The sequence below is a fragment of the Labrus mixtus genome, chromosome 8 (assembly GCF_963584025.1).
Source record: "Labrus mixtus chromosome 8, fLabMix1.1, whole genome shotgun sequence".
NCBI classification, from domain to species: Eukaryota; Metazoa; Chordata; class Actinopteri; order Labriformes; family Labridae; genus Labrus; species Labrus mixtus.
In genome coordinates, this window is record NC_083619.1 from 25,482,616 (window position 1) to 25,504,782 (window position 22,167).

At 40.4% G+C, this 22,167-nt stretch overlaps 1 protein-coding gene across 1 annotated transcript in view; it reads right to left on the minus strand.

Moving 5' to 3' along the window:
* Nucleotides 1–22,167, minus strand: part of LOC132979529 (contactin-associated protein-like 4) — a 110,614-nt gene that overhangs the window by 21,608 nt on the left and 66,839 nt on the right. Inside the window, exons 11-17 of the mRNA XM_061045400.1 lie at nucleotides 16,798–16,904; nucleotides 13,464–13,583; nucleotides 10,954–11,154; nucleotides 9,286–9,448; nucleotides 7,758–7,885; nucleotides 6,204–6,374; nucleotides 3,040–3,258 (exon numbers count right to left, since the gene is read on the minus strand). Of these exons, the coding sequence (XP_060901383.1) occupies nucleotides 3,040–3,258; nucleotides 6,204–6,374; nucleotides 7,758–7,885; nucleotides 9,286–9,448; nucleotides 10,954–11,154; nucleotides 13,464–13,583; nucleotides 16,798–16,904 (1,109 nt within the window). The remainder of the gene's footprint in view (nucleotides 1–3,039; nucleotides 3,259–6,203; nucleotides 6,375–7,757; nucleotides 7,886–9,285; nucleotides 9,449–10,953; nucleotides 11,155–13,463; nucleotides 13,584–16,797; nucleotides 16,905–22,167) is intronic.

Genomic DNA, 22,167 nt, shown 5'->3' on the forward strand with positions numbered 1-22,167 from the left:
AACAAAACAAAACACATTTTCAAGTCAAGCTCGGTTTTATTTACGCTGCAACAGATTACGAGCCACTATGAGGATTTTGCTTCTGCAGTTGCGCTGAGGATTTGTAAAGTAGAAGCCAAACAATTCAGCCAGAGCAGCCTAACTACAGCGTGATATATATTTTTTTAAAGCAACATATAAATATGGTTCTAATTTGCAGATGACAAAATGGAAATATCTTCACATGCCAGTCAATAAGGACGCCAGCACAGCACCCAATAAACTTCTGCTTATCTTTCAAAAACAGGCAGCACCAACACGTCATGTGAACAGCCGCCCTGCTGCAAATGCAAAAAAAAACAACTTTGAATTGAATCTGCTGCATGCGGATATTTTACACCTCCAAATATCAGGCAATAAAGAAACTGGAGAAGCAATCGTATTATAAATCCAGGGAGGCAATATAACCCACTATTAATTGAAACAATGTGATTCACTGGCGTATAAATCTGTACAAAGCACTATTAAGACTCATAAATACACTGTTTATGGAAGCATGGTTTATGAATTAATAGAGGGCGACACTTTACTTTATTAATTCATATTAGGCAGACTTGTAAATGTGTGGAAAAGCACTGCGGTTGATTGAAAATAGTTTATCTACTTAAAATGCCGAAGAAGGATTAGAAATCTAAACAAAAGCAAACATTTTGGCTCTTGAATCTGTCAGAGGAAAAGCTCATGAATACAGTGTACATAACACAATTTGTACAGCATGTTGTGGCACCCAAGATGAGCTTTTATTAAATCTTATAGTACACAGTTTGAATGCTTTACATTTCAGGCACACAGATGAGGCCTTACAAAGCTCTCAAGGACATTTTATCAGCAGAATATCAACCTTGTCTGCACCGAACAAGGAGAGTTGAACTTCTTCACACTGCAGTTGGTCATCTCAAGGACATTACAAAAAAAAGCATCCTTGGCATAATAGATCCTTCTCTTTTTTAACAAACAAATCTATTCAATTTACTCCATTGAGCTGTACTCATGATGTACTGCTGTGAGCTTGGTGACCTCCGAGCAGATTATCAGCTGAACACAGTCAGCCAATCAATATTCAGCTCAATTTCCCCCGCCGCTGCTCTCGTCGACGTTTGTTGGTTTGTTTTCCCTCCACACTGTGTGTTTACTGATATGAAGTGACATACATAATATTTGCAGAATGATAAAAAACCTGATGTATGATGGATTTTGCATTTCATTCCCCCCCTCCTGCGGGGTCTACAAACAGAGTGAGAGGTCATATAGAGAACTCTATTAGTACAGTAATATTGAACAGATGGAGCTGAGATAAAACGAGGCTGCAGAATTGATTGAGGTTATGTTCGAGATTTTCACCAAGCTGATGGTTAATTACACGAGTCCAATGAATCGCTTACAGTCCCAGATTAAGTTATAGATTATATTCGGACCCTCACTGCAAGAAATCACTCCACACACTACACCAGGTCTATTCAACTGGGACCAACTTCGGCCCGCGGATGACATCAGACTGGCCCGAGCATCATTTCTATTTACAATTAAAATACAAATAACTAATAAACTTGTGATTGACTGTCATTGTTCCCACAGTAAAGTTTTAAAAACAGCACAGCGCTCCCGTTTAATAGAACATCTTTGGTCCTGTGCTCGCAGAACTAGTGTACTGCTGTGGTGGGGGCCCGGGTCCTTAGCTTTCTGAACAATAGAGTTGAATAGCCCTGCACTAAGATGTGCTCTGAATCATACTACATGTATTAAATGTGATTATTAGTCAGAGTTCAGAAACCATCTACTCAGCTCTTTCATATTCAATAGTGCAGAGAAGCAGGTGGCATTATGACACCTACAGTAAAGCACTTATAAAATGTTTATCTTAAGATCTTGTACGATTGTCTTTGAAGTCTGACTCACTTGTGTCTTTGAGTTTATATTCTAGTACTGTGGATAATGAGGCGGTAGAAGCCCAGATATAATAATAGGTTGTTAGACGGGTACAGAAAATAGAGTCTGACCCGACCTACTTTCTTCACTCTGAGTTTCAGCTTTCACCCTCAGGGTGAAGAATCACGGGCCCTCAGGACCAGGATGTGCCAAGGGGGCCGAGCAATATGTCACCATTGCAGGAAGGTGTTTTTATGTATATGTGAATTTGTTACTTTTATTTGTACTTTTTAATTCTCTGGCAACTGCAGGACAGAGTCAATGACACATTTCCCTTCGGGGTCAATAAAGTATATCTTGTCATGATTTTGTCTGGTTTGTTTTTGTTTTTCAGAGTTTAGATTTTCTTGTTTAAGTTTTTCTAGTGTTGCTTGTTTCCCTTCCGTCTGAATATCTGCTCTGAACGCCGTAGCCTCTGAAGTCTTCTGAGACTTCCCTGGAAGTTCCCTAAAAGTGACCAGCACATGTCCAAACCTCTTCAGGGTCCAATGCAAAATGTGATATATATTGTTTTAGCCTTCTTTATTAATTTCTAGCACTCTTAGAAAGCTCTTGGTTCGTTTCAGCCTCAAGCTGGCTCTGAACTTGACTGCTGCCTTTAGTTGTTGAATATCCTCCTCAGTAAATACCATAAAACAGCCTCTTTGCATATGACTTTACTTTCTACTTGTCTTTTTTTTGGTGTAGAGTATCGCCTGATGTGAGCTTGACGAAGAATGTGAGTGATATTTCAGCCCAAAGAGAAAATTGACTACAAGTCCTCTTATCGTGCTGCAGACTTTAAGAGGAGCTGCAGAAATGGAAACACTCAGCTATGAAGTGGATAAGAAACGAGGCAAGTGTTTGAAAAGCGAGGGCCTCAGAGTTATGGAGAGACAGAAAAACTTCCAGAAAGACTTTGAGAGAAAACTCTCCGAACCCCATCAAGTAGAGTAATGAGGCCTAGATTCACCCAGATACTTGTGCATACATTCACCCTATCACAAGCGGCTGCTTTCTAATATCAACGTTTTGCAAAGAAGCAACAAAATAACAATACTATGAATAAATTTGTACTACATTTGAACTCCTCACCTATGAAGAGCTGGCTGTTCAGCTGCAGGCGGAAGTGTCCGTCAGCTGGAGCTTCCTGTGTGGCGACAGGAAGTCCGTCCAAACGTAGCGACGCCTCCTTGACGTTGCGCTCGGCTCGCACTCGATGCCACCGGTTGTCGTTCAGCGGCACGCTCGACTCCACCTGGACCTCCAGCGGCCCGTTGCCCACGTCGAAGGAGAAGACCACCAGAGTGGAGGCTGAATGAAAAAAAAAACCTTCTGATTAACTATAAAACCATCCAGAACACTGAGGTCACCTGGGACAGGTCTGCTGTCTCCCCAGAGTCAGAACCAAACAGGGACGAGCAGCGTTCAGTGTTTATGCCCCATTTATACAAATGAAGGGAACGAAGGAGGTGTGTTTACAGAGAGCCTTAATTTGAAGTTGTATCATAAGCCTTTACTGAGAATGGGTTATAAATCTTCACATTGTAGCTGCATCTCCTAAAGTCTAAGTCATGGGGGACAGGAGCCTTAACAAGCAGGCAGGAAGGACTCCAGTGTAAAGAGTCTTAACAAGCAGATGGAAGGGGGGGGGGGGGGGGGCTCTCTGTGATGTAGTCGTATTACTCATTCATAAAAAAAACACAACAAACAAAAAGCTGGCAGAAGAAGACTGGTTCAAGTTCTCACAGGATAACAACAAAACAAAAGAGCTGAGAGTCTGGCAAGGAGTTATGTCGCCATTACATGGAAGAACTAGGCTATGCTAAACGTCTTTGCATGCTGCTAAAACTTTTTATTTCAGTTATTTCAAACCTTCCAGTGAGATAGGAATGCATGTCTTGTATGTCAATGTAAGTCAAAGAAGGTTGAATAATGTTTACTTTTGCCTCGATGCTTTGCTTCAATTTCAAACTATAAGATAACTAAAGAGAGAAAGATCTTTTCAACACCAATTTAAATACAGATGGAGCCACCATAAATTTCCCCTCTCAGCCAGAAGCAAGTATGCTGCCAGCCAGTTCCCAGCTAATGAGAGACCCCTCCCCCACGTCCTCCTCCTTCAGGCATGCCTAGATTCCACTGTAAACACGCCCATTTATTCAATTGTACGGTGTCTCCATGATATGGCGCTTTCCAAGAACACATCAACCATTAGAGCTTATTAATTATTTAGTCAGGCCTAGTAAATGTACAAATTTAACCATTCAGAGGTGTCATGTTGACTCACCAATCAATTGACTAGACAATTTAACAATCTGGTTAAAGGAATTTTTTTTTATCTTTTAGAGATGTGCGACTAAAACCATGACACAGAAGAGACCGGGTCAACGCTCACTCACTGCCGGTTTCTGCATGCACATGAGCCCCTTCAAATGGACATGAACGAGGTGGTGAATGTATGACCTTGCCTTAAAGCCAAAATAACAATCTTTTAACAGATTGCATGAAACTACAACTCATAACAAATTAAATTCTCAAAGTGACAATTTGAAAGAGCAGCCAGTATGTTTAAAAAATCAACACTTTTAGTTGATATTTTCTTGATGTTGGACTCTCAGTTACAATGGACGTAACTTGGATGTGTGCTTTATTTAGTGGGTCAGTATATAAATGATAAAGCCACTGCTGGTTAAAGTTCCTAAAGGAGTTTCAGCATCTTGAGTCAGGACCCAAAACAAGCTCCTTTGTGCTGCTGCCTTGTTTCAGCACCACGGACAGCTCCTCAGTGCTGAGCGTCTGTGTTTACTCCTCTCGGGGTGTCTGCTCGGCTCTCTCTGTTCCCTCCAACAAAAGGCGTAAGATTTAAGAGAGCGCGTAGGCTGAGCAAACCACCATCCTTCATGCTGCGCTGCTCGAGAGTGAAGATGTATTACTACCAGGGTGCACAGCGAGATGAAACAGAGTCCCAGCATCCTGTAGTAACTTCACTTTTGGCAATTGTTTTCAGTCAAAGTGAAGCCCACAATGTTACAGAGCAAACTCGTGCAGGTGGCAGGATTCAGAGCGAGGAACACCCACACTGTCGATGATTTCTCATGAGGAGAGGGGCAGTTTGTGCAGCAGTCACTCCGACAACAACTTCTTCAAAAAAATGCAACACAGCACAAAAAGAACCAAAAAAAAGCAGAAACTGAACCGAAGTAAAAATGTGGTGAGATTCAAAAGGGAAACTACACATAATCCAAATAACTAATTCAAATCATCCACACAAGCCATTTCACACAATACACATTACTGCCGCCCATAAATGTGCGGCCTCGTTCAGCCGCAATGCTGTCATAACCATACAGGCACAAGGACACCTTGCCGGATAATACAGCTATATTTTAAATGACACGATCTACGGCAGGCTATAAACATACATCTCACACCCGGCCACATTTCCATGGCACCCATAAAAATAAATAACACTCTGTTAGTTATTACTGTCATAATCCAAATGACACCCTATTGCTACCATAAATGTGTGCCTTACACCAAGAGGCAGGGATTAATGGAGGGTCACGGCGTAAATGCCCCTGAGAGTTCATAAAGCCGCTAAATTAAAAATAAAGGTGCATAAAAATAAAAATAAAAGCCACTGCAGTGATTAGGAATCCCCTTTTTTTATGGATCTTATCTAGACTACTTTTTATGTGTTGTGTTGGGTGTCGTGTGGAGCAGCATGCTCAGAGGTTTGTGACTGTGCTGTGCATTCAGCTGTGGTCTGTGTGTGTGGGGGGGGGGGATAAAATTGATCGCAGGACAAGAAACAATGCAATCTAAAGCAGAATACAAAGTGAGGAGAAACACAAGCGGTACCTGCAGAAATACAAACTCTGCATCAGTCAGCCTGATGGTGAATCAAAGAACATCTAAAAAAGGTAAGGGTAGATAAATGAATAGGGAAAGTGTTATCATCCTCTCCTGTACAGCCTCCATACTCTTTAATCCCTGCACTGGAAAAGAAATGAGACACGCTGTGTGAGGACGAGTGGAGGGTTTCTTAAGGTGCAAGTGTTCACAGTTCAGAAACATAACAGAGAAATCCAAAGTTTCCTTCTATTGCATCACTCTGACACAGAAATAGATTTTTTTTTCTCTTACCCCCCTATAAATAACACTCTCAAACACTGTAAAAGGCTTAGAAGACACACAAAATCCCCTTGAAGCTCGTTTGAAACGGATTCATTCTTCACCCTCCAGCTCTTACTCACAGCTCAGTTCGATCCGGATGAAGTCTTTGATGCCCAGGTTTTCCAGGAACACACCGGAGGCGGCCGTGGTTTTAAACAGGAAGGAGACGTCTGCGCTCAGCTCGGCGTGGAAGGTGGGGAAGTGGAGGTACGACGTCTCTTTGTCGAAGAACGCAGCGTTCCAGAAATTCTCTGAAATACACAGTACAAAAAAACATCTCTGATTAAAGTGGAAATCACATTAACTAATACTGTTAGCCTGCAAGTCATAGTACTAATGATTCTAGCTTAGCCTTGATATTTTTGTCACAAGCACACATGGGTTCTTTTCTGTTGAATTGTATTTTTTAATCATTTTTTGTATTTTGCATTTGTTATGTTCTTGCTTTTGTTTATGTTCTTCTGTGTTTGGTTTAGTTTGCTTTGTTCTTGTTTTTGCATTTGCTGTTTGTTGAAGCACTTTGTAAACCTGTGTTTTTAAAGGTGCTATAAAAATAAAGTTATTATTATAATAAAGTTATTATTATGTAGCCATCTAAACATGGATTCCCATGAAATGTTCTTCAGAGCAAAGCAACAAAAAACACAACAAATAAGCCAATCTTTACTCAAGTTACCAAAAGTAAATGTTGCAATGCTGCACAGCTGTAATACACATCTTAATAACTTCAAGGGATTTTCAGTTTTATACCTTTTTATAATTTTTTTGTCACCCATGTTGACTTTGCAGAAAACAATAGTTCAACATTAATACCATTAAAGGTGCACTATGGAGTTTTGGTAGAGAAATGTGAATGTTGTAGAAGTGTACAGATTCTGTGGTATATGTTCATAACTCTAAACACAAACTGTCCTCAGAGGAACATTTGGTCCCTATAACACTGTTTGAAGATAAAATGCTACTAGAGAAGTTATGGTGGTGGGCCCGCAACAGTGAAACAGTAACTCTCCTGGAAGCTTTTTAGCTCCAAACAGTGTTCCAGGGACAAATTTTTTACTCTGAGTAAAGTTTGTGTATTTAGGTCAGAAAATATAGCAGAGAATTGTTTCACTTTTCCAACTTTCAAATCTCCCTACAAAATCTCCATAATATCGACAATCTTAATCCACATCCAGTGTTAAATAACCGTGACATCAAGTAGTTTAATCGTCATCTACGACATCAGGTAATGTAACAGTACTCTATTATTGGACGGATTAAATGACCTCTGCTCATAATGTGGAGAATGCACGGCCAGTCTGCTCTACCTCATCCTCCAATTTATACCTCCTTTGAAAACGATCACCATGACAACTGTATTTTACAGAGGACTTAACACCTACTACAAGCTAGGTGAAAGGTTTAAGTTACAACCTCTGACTGCACTTGAACTATCTCAGCTGGTTAAATGTAAGTAGTGCGTAAACCCGGTCATAAGTTAGATCTAAAATTAGTCTTCTGTATAGTTGGTACATCCTGGTACTGGATAATGGCCAATCAGTTCTGATGTGTGAACATCTTCTGCTGTCACGCAGTTTGACAAAATAAGCGAGTGACAGAATTAACCTCCATAAAAGGAAGAGAAGCGGACTTACTGTCTCCGTGGCAACGCAGAGCTCCTACCCTGTAGGCGGCCTCTGAGCCCGGCCTCTGGACGTCACCCAGCACCAGAGACCTGACAGGGAGGCTCTCCTTATGGGTGAGCAGGCCTGAGTCCTCCGCCCTGCAGGGAAAGAGAAGGAATAAGGGAGAGAAATGTCAAGAAGCAGTAAATCATGAGAAGTTTAACAAAAAAACAAAAAGTAGGAGGAGATGGAGCGAGCACAAAGAAAAACAGTAATTCTAGTCTATTCTATCTTCTTGTGTAGATTCAACAGCTTTGTTTTTCTGTTGCATCACTCTCAGGACAATATTACATGTTGTTACAAGGTGATGTAAACATTGCAGTGTGAAGGTGCAATCTCTCGGAGGACTATTTATTCCCACAACTGAATTCTAACCATCCTGACAAGTCAACATCCATCTGAGACAGTTTCTGGAACAACTCCTCCTAAAAACCAGACGCCTGCTGTCCATCGACGCCCACATGCAGCTCTTCCCACCAAAGCTAATCCTCCCCGTTAGCTCCTGTTGCTGAGAAAAAGTTGTCGACAAAAATACATCCAGGGCTGGGAGGACTGGAAGCGGGGAACTGTTTACAGCACTTTGTGAGTCTGATGAAATATTGAAGAGCAGCAATGGCAGCTCCGGTCTGTAAAAATAGACCACCGAACAAACAGTTTGTACTGGGAAATGATAGAAGGAAGCAGGTCAGGCAGTGGCACGGTTGCTTACAACTAGAGGAAATGCCAAAACTCTGAATTCTATCAGACCGATTATTCTGTTTTCTTTACTGCCAAAGTTAAACTGGGACAGTTTACTGCTGTGTGGTCTGGCATACATTCATAAATTATGTACCCTGGAAAAATATTATATTTAACTTTTCTGATGCTTTAGTTTGGAAACCTATTCTAAAGACAAACCCGCTCTACTCCTAAACAGCGTATAACAACTGAGTGGTGAATCCTGGATAAGTGTCCAAAACAAGTAAAACCAGAAGTACAGCACGCCACACTCAAAAATTTACTTTCAATTGCTGCATGGATGTTTCGAGCAGACGCTCTTCTCTGGGAATATTGCCCGTTTGAGTACAATTTGAATTGCTGTTCTTAGCGTTTTTGTTAGTTTGGGGGTGGATGGCTAAAGGAGCTCAGGGTAAGTTCGAACAGGAGGACTGTTTATATTCCCTCACACAATCATTCATTTTTCTTCATTCAGCCATACCTCTCCTGCTGTCGGCCTCGCTGCCCCTCTGAGAACATGAAGTCATAACGACGGAGTCTAAGTGCCAGAGACATTGCACATTTTATCTTTTTCTAAATTGTTAAATAAATAAGTGTAAAATCTTACTTGGGTCTCTCCTGATTGAAATATCCATTACGGAACTTTAGTCATTCTGGAGGTTTATCGTTTTTAGGTTTTACAAATCAGAATTTTTTTAATCAAGAGAAGAAGAATACCTCCAACGTAGCACACTTTTAAATGGTGAGAAACATTTTCAGTAAGAAAAGAAAAGTTCAGTACCACTCCATGCGGTCTGCGTCACAGTTGCAGTAGTGCTGTGGGTCCACACAGACGCCCTGCAGGCCGCAGGCACACTGCTGGCTGCCTGGCTGAGCTCCACCCCAGTAAGTCTGGAGAGTACCGGGACCAGGACCACCGAACCACCAGCTGAACGGAGAGCCTTCTAAAAACACACAAAACAACAACAGATTCATTTCGTCTGACATGAGAAAACATTTCAGCCATTTACACCAGACGTCCAAAACAAGCAGCTGGAAAAATGAAGAAGTGTCAAATCCTGCAGTTCGTCGAGTGCTTGAGGCTGGCTCCAAATTTTACATATCGGATATCCGACTGACGCCGCTGTTCCACGTCGCAGATCAAGACAGATCCTTGGGCACTTTAACCATTTTTAAATCACACAGTATTGCTTTTGTCTCAACTGCAAGCACCCGCAAATATTTAATGAGAAAACCTTACAGTAGTTGCTGCTACATGTTTGTATGTGAAACCAGGAAAAGTTCAAATAAAATTATTTGGAATCATTATAATCTTTAGGCATTTATTCATTTTCTTTCTCTTTCAATAAGAAGCCTGGTTTACTACAGTTTTGTGTACCCATTTTTATAATACCAACAACATAAATAACAATATTAATTATGGTTAAAGAATATCTACAATCAATGTTGCATTTATGTTATTGAAATGACTAAACATAAAAAGTTTCCAGTCCACTTCCTCAAAGACAGTGTTGATCAAAACACGAGCATGCACCCTGTTATTTGTTGTCGACCAGATTCAAACTCCCAGCATGATGTTTGTCACTTCATCACTGGACGGAGATAACGAGAGAGCAAGAGGAAACACAGACTGACTAAGTTGGACTTGATGTCCATTTCAAATGAAGTAGACATTTCAACAAATCAGACTCCATCCATCCGTCTGGCTAAATTCAAAATATGAATAAAACACTGAAAGCCTGAACTAGTTTGCATTAATTAGTCGAAGAGTCATTCTGATTGTTGGATAGAGTCCCAACGATGTGCAGAGCCGCAGGGAGTAGATTCCCCCAAAGCTTTTGTTTTGTGTAAAAAATGATGCCTCGGGACTAACTCTGATAAGATCTGAGCAGAAGTTAAACAAATATATAATGTCAGTGGTAACAGCTGGAGTTTGGCATTAAAATCTCATTAGCTGATTAAAGACAGTGTTTTTTGTTTTCATTATTTAGTCTGAGTTTAAGTTTTTTCCACTTCTGTCTGGAGGAAAAAGAACAAAGACCAAACGTGTAGCTTCTTGTTGTGGTAGAATTTCTGCAAGAAAACATCTGAGCCACAACACGAAGACCCGATCCTGATCCTAATCCTGATTCTAATCGCCCCAATGAAGCCTAAACACTGAACCTTCACAGACTTTAGCAGCGTCAGGTCGGCAGTGCGTGAGTTGGTGAGTCTGTGAGGGCTTGAGGTGGTCGATAACGGGACACACTATCATGACATCACATGATGCCTGGAAATAATAAAACAATTAAATAATAATATGAAAAAAAGCCCACTTCTAGAACCAAATTTGCAATGAACTCTGGGTAAGTCCCAAAGGAAAGTCTGGACCCATGTGGACTCAGATCACACTTGACAATTTCACATCAGAACATCCCTGAGTTTGGAATTTAGACATAGAGGACCTTACCTGGAGTGTTGAGGAGGCGGGACTTCCTGCAGTGGTAGGACAGCTCCTGTTCACAGTGCTCTGATTGGCCGATGGCTGCTGATAACTGCTCCTCTCTCGTGGAGTAGTCAAAGTGGACTGAACGTTGGTTCACACCTGGAGACGGTCGGACTCTGGTCAGCTCTGTGTTGTTGTGCTGGATCACCATCCATGTGGTCTCCTCTGTAGATGGAAACAGACACAAGAAAACACACACATGTTAAAATAATGTAAACTATGCGTCAAGGTGTTTGGACTTCTGCTGGTCACTTAGAAGTACTGAAGGTATTTTATGTCTGTTTCAAACTTCTTTAGAGCAACTTTTCTGACTGCTTCATATTTCACTTTTGTATTTTTTGTGTTAAAGGCTTTCTATGTGATTTTTCACACTTAAATATAATAGAAATCAAGTATATCCTCTGAAAATAACTCTGTGAGTCATGACTGTCTACAATGGGTGTAACACCCGAGTCCCACTGCCTGTGATGTTTTCAGAGTTTTCAGAGTCCTATCTTCAGTTTGTTTACATCGTCAGGACGGCCGGCTGACTCCTCCCCTCACGTATAAAAGTTGTTTAATTGAGGGACTAGAGAAAAGAAGAATAACATACTGTACTCACTGCTTAACTGTGTTTCTAGATCACGCTCATTTCAGGTAAATTTACATGCAGTGTGAAGATACGAGCATAATAAAGAGCGCTAGCATTAGCATGCTAACACAACAATGCAGCGCGAGTTGTTTTGGTTTCATGCTGGTGCTCAAGGGCGACATCTGCTGGATCAAAAAAATCACATGTAAAGCCTTTAAAGGGAAAACACTGCTGCAATACCATCTTGCTAAATGATATGTATTTATAAATAAACAATGTTTCTTGTGATGCTCAACCTTCATAAGAAAACGGAGAAGATTCTTATTCTTCTTTATTTATCTTTTATCTTTTTCTATTTTGCTAATTGTAATGTTTTAAACTCTGCAAAGAACTTTGAATAATTAGTTCTTTCTTTTCAACATTTTTTTATGAAGTTTTAGAAATATTAATAGCTTGCCGCTGCCAAAGTTACATAGTGCTGAAAACATGACACCGGGGTGCTTTGAGGAAATAGAAGAGACGCCATTCTCCCTGTTGAAAGTTATTGTATTATTAGATCAACTTTTAAACTACTATTTTAAGGTGGAAAAGTTACAAATTGTTGCTTTAAGTAAAAAACAATTTATTTCACTATATGGCAATCACTAAGTGTAAATTCTGTTGCAACATAGATTTCAGAGACTTTTTGTTTTATTTAACACTCATTATTGAATATGGTTGGCCAATTGCATAATTATTCTCATGCCATTTTTAATCATAAGACATTTTAATTTATCTTCATATTTCGATAGCAGGACATTGGAGCGAGTACATGTGGTTCTAACAGCAGATTCATAAACATTGTTTTGGAGTTTTGTTTTTAATAACCACATGAGTGTAATCTTCCCCGTGAGTGTGTGTGAGATGTAGAAGACACACTGAGAGAAAAAGAGAGAATCAAAGACAAGAGACAAACCGAAGAATGTCATCGTCCATAAATATACAGTTATGTAAATCATAAAGAACACAGAAACAGATGGTGTGAAAGATATACATTTAGACCGGAGAGAAAAATACAACCAACATGATGAGAGGGATGTGAAGCACAAAGACATTTATAGACAGAGATGAATGTGGGCGAGAGAGAGAGAGAGTGAGAGAGAGAGACCGAGAGAGAGAAAGAGAGAGAGAGAGTGAGAGAGCGAGAGTGAGAAAGAGAGAGAGAGTGAGAGAGAGAGAGAGACCGAGAGAGAGAAAAAGAGAGAGAGAGAGCGAGAGTGAGAAAGAGAGAGCGAGTGAGAGAGAGAGAGAGTGAGAGAGAGAGAGACCGAGAGAAAAAGAGAGAGAGAGAGCGAGAGTGAGAAAGAGAGAGCGAGTGAGAGAGAGAGAGAGTGAGAGAGCGAGAGACCGAGAGAGCAAAAGAGAGAGAGAGTGAGAGAGAGAGAGACCGAGAAAGAGAGAGAGAGAGAGAGAGTGAGAGAACGAAAGAGAGAGAGAGAGAGTGAAAGAAAGAAAGAGAGAGAGAGAAAGAAAGAGAGAGAGAGTGAGAGAGAGAGCGAGATAAAGAAAAAGAGAGAGAGAGAGAGAGTGAGAGAACGAAAGAGAGAGAGAGAGTGAAAGAAAGAAAGAGAGAGAGAGAAAGAAAGAGAGAGAGAGTGAGAGAGAGAGCGAGATAAAGAAAAAAAGAGAGAGAGAGAGAGAGAGACTGAAGTGAAGAAGGGAACCAAAGAGAGAGCCATAAAAAAAGGATTTGAGCATCATGACAGGAGCAACATCATTTATGATTATGTTAATGTTTATCATAAAACATTAAGTGATTATGAAAGACTGTGTGTGTGTGTGTGTGTGTGTGTGTGTGTGTGTGTGTGTGTGTGTGTGTGTGTGTGTGTGTGTGTGTGTGTGTGTGTTTGAGTGTGTGTGTCACCTGTCATGTTGCAGTAGACCAGCTGCGGTTTGATTGGTCCGCTGCCGTCCACATCGATGTGAAAATGTCCCGACGTGTTGCCGTTGTGTTTGTACGCCTCGCAGGACTGCTCGTACACAGCTGGTGAGGAAAAATAACGAGATCAGCTGCAGCGTGAAATCCACCGTCACCATCAACACATCAGCTGTGAGGGAGATCACACACTGTACGCCACATCGCCTGCTATCCTGTACAAACTTATCACCACCAAAGCACTGAAAGTAAAATCACACTTTGTATTTTCTCCATGAGCCTCCTTTGAAGGAAAGATAAATCCAGGTAACGGGGACAATAATGACTGACGGGAGGCCAGAGACTCCATAAAAAAAACTTCAGACCTTTATCAGCCCTCCATCTTCCTGGCAGTCTCCATACGTCTTCATCCTTACTTTTTTTCACACACACACACACACACACACACACACACACACACACACTCTGTGCTTCCTTTGCAGTCAAATCGATGACATTTAAGGCAAATCCACATCTAAAGATCCCCACACTCTGCTCACCTGTTTATCTCTCTGCCTGCACAGCCACCAGTCTTCAATCCATCACATTCCCTCAGTGTGGTTAGAAAGATGTTTCACTCAAACATCAGCATGAAAATAAAAACTTGGAGGCGAACTGTGCGGGAAAACCCTGAACGTCTCTTTTCCAGGATTTGCCTCGAGGGAATCGGCATAGAACCAATAAATCTTACCTATAAATTCCCCCTCACTGCCACCGTTTTATATATTGATTCATTATGTCTCTGTTAGTCACAGCTACAATGTCATTACCCTCAATCATATAACTCACCTACAAACAGATTATTACCTGCATTGCTTTGTAAGAGGGGAAGATTCTGGGAATAAGGGATGAAGGAGGCCATTAGAAACATGTCTCCATGCTGAAACTACAACAAAAACCAAGAAATATTCTGTCTCTGATCTGATATAACTCATTTCCAGAAGCAACGCTCAAAAGCTGAATACCTTTGCAACTGCATCTACCAAACAATAAGGCTGGTGACTGCATCTTTGACAACCCAGTTTTCTTTGTAATGTAAAAAAAAAGAAGCCTCTTTTCCGTTTTCGAGCTTCCATGTGCATTAAAGTAGTAATAATTCTGGTTTGTTGATCACATTTTCTTTTCAATTTGCCTCCTTGCTGAAAGTGCTCCATGTGGAAGTGAGTGTATGTGAAAGGAAATTCATTATCTGCACTTTATTCCATTTTTCCTCACAATTCCTGCCTCTAATTTGCTTCTAATTTCCATTTTTATTTTCAAAAGCTCTCTACATCCTTCCTCCCCCCCTTTTTCTAAATCTGTCCCCAAGAAAATTGCACTTAAATCCCAAAAATATGCAACAGCTAATGCATTTCAGGGAAGGAAAAAAAAAAGCTGTTCCAGCTACATATAAATGGCATGGTTGGGAAACACTTTTGCAAATCATTTGCTTCAGTGTTTGCAGAATTGTTTTAAAATATCCACACATAGCCACCTCACGTGTGATGAGTGTTTTTTCATTACAGCTATGTTCATGATCTGGTTAAGATTTAGGGAAAAAAAACATGGTCTTAGTTAAATATATAGGGATAAAAAGGATTCTGTGTGGAGCTTTTGGATTGTGTTGATTGTGGCGCCCCCTGTGGACAGAGCGGTAACTCTTGTGTCTTATGGCTGTTTTTTATCTGTACATGTGTAAGTAGTGTTTTTTTATTTTTTTTTTACAAAAAGATCTTATCCTGCTTTCTTTTTAGAGTCAAATGTATCGCTCATCGAGAGTCTTTACTGTGGAAATTGTTAACAAAGGCTGTTCCTGCAGCATGTTGTTAATAACTTCATTACTGCTGCAAGGGTATCAGACGTTAAACAACACTGTACAGAAAGAATCAATATTCATGCTAATTTTCTTGTTTTCATTTTTAGGTCATAAAGAGTCATCAGTATTAATTTCAGTCTGCTTCACAACCTTCTTGCAGGAACTTTAAAAGAGCAATCTGTCAGATATGTACTGAATGAAATGATAAAGTGACCTTAGTGTATGATCAGACATTAAGGAAACATATTATGTTGAAGTGCTGGCTTCTCTGACAACAATGCAGCAGCCAGTATGTCCTCCTTCTAACTTTAGATTCTGCTCCTGAATGCTCTTGTTTTTGTTTGGACCGGAGAAGGTTTCGACTTATAAGATGGTTTCCATACTGATTAGAGCTCTCAAGAACTGCCCTCAACTGCTTGTGTTGTTCTTACTCTCTGATGTACGTCGCTTTGGATAAAAGTGTCTGCTAAGTGAATTGTAGAAGGTGGGCGGTTTTAAGGCACCTCAACATAGCCGTTTCGGATGCCCCTCGGTTTTTCCAGGTAAACCAGGTGTTGCAGCGATGGAAGCAGGCAAGAGGACTGGTTCAGATAGAGCTGATTCAACCTGACCTAAAAAGCCTCTGCATGATAAGCTCCACGAGCAGAACGCTGTCAAAACTAGGAAAAATATTTGAGATACTTTTAGAAAAATGGAGGAAAGTTAGAATGTAGAAAGGTTTACAGACCGATGTAGAGCTGGCTAAACACTGAAGCTTCAGTGTCATGGTAACCTATGTGCACATCGACTCTAGAGAGGAGGGGGCAGGGGGGACACAGCTCTCTCCAATGTTTTGAATTTGAACTGCAGTACCCATTTTAAACGCTACGTGTCAGAGTTACATATCCCTCCTTTAAATGTTATTTACAAGACACATTACCTTTTTACTGTTTATTTCCAATTGACTGCTTGATGCTTGTTTACATTTTCCATGGAAAAGATTTAATGTGGGATATGTTTGACAGTAAAAAAAACAGCAGGATTAGATTTTTTCTTTTGAAAACACTACTTACTCATGTACAGGACAAGATCAGCAAATAGAGCAAGGGTACCGCTTTGTCCACAGGGGGGCGCCAAATTCATCACAAACCAAAGTTCCTCACAGGAGCTTTAATACTTAAATATTTTACAGATGTGCCTTTTTTTTTGTTCAGATCACTATTTAACTGAACACACAACAAACTGGGGACAAAATACAATTCAAGCAGAGTCCTCCTAGTTGGTTTCTGAGTGCTTTACACGATATATAATGGAATTATCGTGTCGTCTGCTGAGTGCTCTGTACCTGACGGGTGCTTAAAGGCAACAGGACACGAACACAATGCATGAGAGAGGGAGTCTGTGGTGGAGTATTGGGGACCCTGTAAGTGCTCTTAAAGTTCAGTCTGGCCCTGCTCCCCAGTCTTTACAGTATACAGTATGCTGATGTTTGACTGACGGGTGACTTACAGCTGTGGCAGGTAGCGCCGCTGTATCCGCTGTCAGAGCAGTTACAGTGAAACATGGTCCAGGACTGACTGCAGAGACCGCCGTGCTCACAACGACTCGGAGAACACCTGAGAGAGAGAGAGAGAGAGAGAGAGAGAGAGAGAGAGAGAGAGAGAGAGAGAGTTTAATGACCCCACAACACCCTGATAGACATGCATGTCAGATCTTGATTTATTTTTGCTGTCAAGTCCCCCCCTAAAAAAAATAGAGAACAATATTTTCTTCTGTATACTTTTATACACACTAAGACAGGAGAGTTGAAAATCAATTTGCTTGTTTTGGCAGCTCGAACATTTGGAAACAATTCTTCAGGTTTTTACAGCAGAAAAAAACATTTCAAAGAGGACAATGAAGTCGATGCCAGTAAACCTCCCATCCCTTTATTTTACAGAGAAGTTTCATTGTTTGCTTGTCTGAAAAGCTTTCTGATGGTGTATTTTACAGTTCATCTGATTCATGATAACACCGCACAAATCAATGAGTGTGTTTTAGACACATTGATGTGAAAAGCTGCCTGTGTGTGAGGGTTCAAAGTTTGACCCTTTGTGGTCACTTTTAAAGGTTTAAAATGAGAGTGCTAAAAGTGTTTTACTAGTAGCGTGTGTAAAGCCTTTTTATTTAACAGAAAGATAGTCTTTCAAATTTGGTTGAAGTTGACGCTCTGTGAACTCCAATCCTTCACCTTTCACACCAAAAACACTCAAAGGTTTGACTGTTTATAAAATGATCAACTGGGACAGAATTATCCACTTTCAAAGTCACAAAACAAAGAGTGGAGAGGTGGAACAAACTGTGGCTCCACTCTTTTACTCTAGGGGCTTTCACACTTGCAGAAATCTCCTGAAAAACTATTTTTTCATTCGGACTTCACCCGGAGTTTCTCCTCACTTCTCTCCCCAGATCAAATCAAATCAAAGGTGCAGTCACATGAAGCAACAATACAGTCACTTATATGTTAACGTGTATGCATTTAAATGATCCACGTACATAATAAAGATCAGGAATCCAACTCTTAATGTATTGAATTACTCAATCTGCAAATGCTTTTACAATTAACCATGTAAATACTGAACTAAACTTATTGCATTCTGACTAGATAAATATCATTACTGCATTTAGGCTTTAGACAGAAAAAGAAACAAACAGAGGGGAAGAACCAAGACGATAACTAGCTGTATTTTCCTGACAGCTTGATGCATCTTGTTTGCTTTGTGCTTTGATAAATATTACATTATTCTTAAAGCACTGTACTTCAAGCAGTTGTTATATTGATCCTGACTTGGCCTCTTTTGAAAGACCTTTTCTACTGATTACACACACACACACACACACACACACACACACACACACACAAACACTCTTTCAAACAAATTGACCCACCTAACTCACACATTCAGTTTGTCATGAGAAGCTCACAGTGATAGCTTCAGACTAACAGTTACTTCCACAGAGAGCAAACATTGCAGAGTCACAGATGGATAACCAGCTGAGTCAGACCGCAAACAGTCTCATCTAGAGCACACAGCCATAGAAATGTCATTTACAGGAACAGCTTCAGACTCCCGCTCCGAGGCTCCCACAGATCAGGGGCCGTATTTACAAAGCTTCCGAAGTACAAATAGCTGCTCATAGTGACAAAATGCTAAGAATCCGGACATTTTCTAAGAATTTCCCCTTAAAGTGAAGACTAAATCCTTGTAAAGATAAAAGTTATTCACAAAGAATCTTAGCCTGTAAGAGACCTCCTAAAGTGAGACACTGTTATGAGTAGTGAGGAAGACAGAGAGAGGTGATCACACAAACCAGTACAGCTCTGTCACAGCCTCATATTAATATACGTACCACAGCTTCCAGCATGTTAAATGAACATCAGTGAATCAATATAAGGAAGGACTCACACACAGAGAACAAAAGGAGAACAGGCGGGAGTCTTGATTGATAACATTGTTCTGATAAACTATATTCAATTACAGACAAATATTAGGGGGGAGGCATGCATGTGGTTACCTGCACAGGTGTGTCTCATCACTGATTAAAGGACCTTTACATGCTGATGTAAGTATTCATTTTTTCCTCGGATGGTCCCAGTTTCCCAGTCGGGAAGTCGTTCTTCCGATTTCAATGTGTTTATGTAATTTCAGTTTGGAAAGTCAGATTCTTGTAACAACAGCAAAAAAAAACAGCTAAATGCTACGAAGACGGTGTGTGGACTGTCTCTGTTCAAATTTATATTTGAGCAAAAAGCCTGAACACCACGAGGATGAAAAGAAAGAATGAGACATGGGTGGGGAATGGTAAATGGACTTGAGCTTGTATAGCGGTTTTTTAATCTTCTGACTACTCAAAGCCCTTTTATACCGCAGGTCACACCTACACTGATAATGGTGGTTGCTATGTAGTGAGACCATCAGAAGTAACTAATCCCATTCATACACATTCATACGCCAAGGATGAAGAATGAATGAATTTGTTATTCATTTTAGTGTTTTTTTTCACAAATAACAACAGTGACATCAAGTAATCAAACTGGCATTTAAAGGGTTAAATTCCTAAAAATGATTGAATGTTTGGTAGTTTTGAGCAGGGCTGAAGTTGCTTAAGAGATGTATGCAGAAAAAAGTAGAAAAAAATATCAATCTGTTGTATTTTTATAGCAGTTTTTTTTTGGCATGGACATTTTTGTCCTTAGTGATTTAAGAGGGTAGTAAATTAAACTGATGCCTGAGTGTCCTGCACAAGGACACATCGGATATGTTGCTGCAGGAGCTGGGGATCAAACCCTCGACCATCCAGTTGAGAGATGACCAACTGAGCCACAGCCGCCACAAAAAGAAAGGGACAAAAAGAACAGAGCTGTATGAAAATGGATGCAGCCATTTCATTAAGTAAAAGAAAATCATCTGATTACTGTGAATGTTTTACGTTAAGCTAACATTTCTATAAGGCCTTGAGGAGATTTGATATTACTCAGGGGGTTTGAACTTATGAACTAATGTTGTAATGGTGAGTCTCCTCGTGGCTTTGAGCTCCGTTTGTGTCTTAAAGGAGTATTTGATCTGGCTTATAATACTCTGTGCTGCTGGCAACAATCATAAAACACACTGCAGATATAATAACCTGCTCTGACGTATGACCGCCACATTGATGCTGTGTCATTGAGTCCATTTTCCAGCCGGCTTTACAGCACAGTGTATCCCATGGGCCTAAAATTCAATAAGCAGGATTACAGCGAGGGAGCATATGGTGGATTTTTTACTCTCGTTCTCTCTCTCTCTCTCTTTACTGAAAACAGCTTTTTTTTAAATCATTGTATTTCAGTGAGCAGTCAGATCTGTGCAGGAAGGCTTTTCTGCTGAATGATGATCTGATTAATGCAGATATTTAATTAAAATCACTCGAGCAGATTCTCCCTATCTTGCAAATAAATGTGTTTCATTCAATGTTTGTGCATATGTTGGTGCCGCCTGCATGCAGTTAACTGTATAGACGACGTGTGTGTGTGTGTGCGTGTGTGTGTGTGTGTGTGTGTGTGTGTGTGTACACTGTTCCCTTGAGGAGGGTTTTATAATTGCTGTAATTGTCTCATTAATTGTGATGCTATTTTGCATGACACAAAAACAGCAAACGATCTGTTCTGCTCTCTCACTCTCTCGCTCTCTCTCTTTCTCCCTCTCTCTCTTTTTCTCCCCCTCTCTCTCTCTGGTGTCTATGCCTGATAGGAACGATAACAGCAGCAATGTTTATCTATTTATACTTTCATTTATTATCTTTTCATTGTTGACTCACCCTGAACATTTCAGGTTCAGTTTCTTCATGATTCTTTACTTGCATGAATTATGGGTATACTTACAAACGCTAAATGATAAATGGACTGTACATATGTACTCTTCTAGTCGTCTGACCTCTCAAAGCAGTTTTACAATACATGTCAAGTTCATCCATTCATACTGATGGCAGAAGATCCTACATAAAGTGCCTGTCAGTTTTAATTCCATTCTTACACATTGACAGCTGTTGGCTATGCTGTGCTGATAGTTTTTGGGGTTCAGCGTTTTTTCCTATGCAACCACTCCCCCAGCTACATTTCTGACCTCCTCGTACCATATCCTACCCCTCGTCTACTCAGATCATCTAATCTTGGCCTTCTCTTTCCATCCCCCGCTCTAATTACAAAACAAAAGGTGATCGTGCCTTCGCTGTTTTAGCCCCCACTCTTTGGAATCAACCTTCAGATCAGCAGAATCTTTGGATAGTTTCAAGAAGCATCTAAAAACTCACCTGTACAGACAAGCCTTCATGTAACCAAAAAAACCCTTTCTTGTGCCTAATCTTTTGTGTGTGTGCGCGTGTGTGTGTGTGTGTGTGTGTGTGTGTGTGTGCGTGCGTGCGTATGTTTTCCTGTTCTTAACTTTGCCTTGGTCGACGTGTGATTTATCTGTGTGCATTTTTCCCACTGTATGAATTTTTTAATTGCTTTTATCTGTGAAGCACTTTGTAAGTGTTTTAAAAATGCTTTATGAATAACGTCTTACTTTGCCAAGTGGACTGCAGGACCTGGGATTGAAACACCAACCTTCAAATTGGCAGAGACCAACTCAGCGAGCCACAGCAATCCCTCGTTATAAAAAATTGAATCTTAAAAACACTGCATGGGGTCCCTGGAACTGGTCTTGTAGTGCAGGTACCACTTACGTCTGAGTTCTTATGCAACAGCCAGAGTAAGTTCACAAAAGCTCCTTGCTGCATGTCCCTACCAAACCACCTTTTCTGTCAATCTTCAATTGTTGCCAGCAGATGTAATTTAACAGACAGAGAGTATTCTGTTGCTTTGATTTGAGCTTGTATATCAAAACCAATGACAGATTTGGTATTAACATGTATATTCCCCAACTATCGAAGAGGTTTTTTTCCCTCAAATTTAAAATGGCTGACTCTTTAAACCATCTCTTTGACAGGATAAGAAATGCTCAGTATTGTTTCCATTGCCAGACACTAAAACCAATACCCTTTTTCTGCCTTTTGTCTTTTTCTTTCTTCCTGTTTATAGTCAGTATCTTCACAGTCGGTTAATTTCTAGATGTCGATGTGGTCTATGCACAATTCCAACCCGACTTTTATACAACATAATAAATCTCTATCCATACAGACATAGCTCCAATGGCAATTACATTTCTGTCATGGAACTTGACGTTTTTTTTACCCACACATTATTGTAATTGCATGTATGGCCTGAGGTGCCAATCAAAGACAGACAAATGGAAAAGAGAGAGACAACAGCTGAGATATATAATATAACTACATCTGAAGACTCAAACATGTCTGTCAAAATGA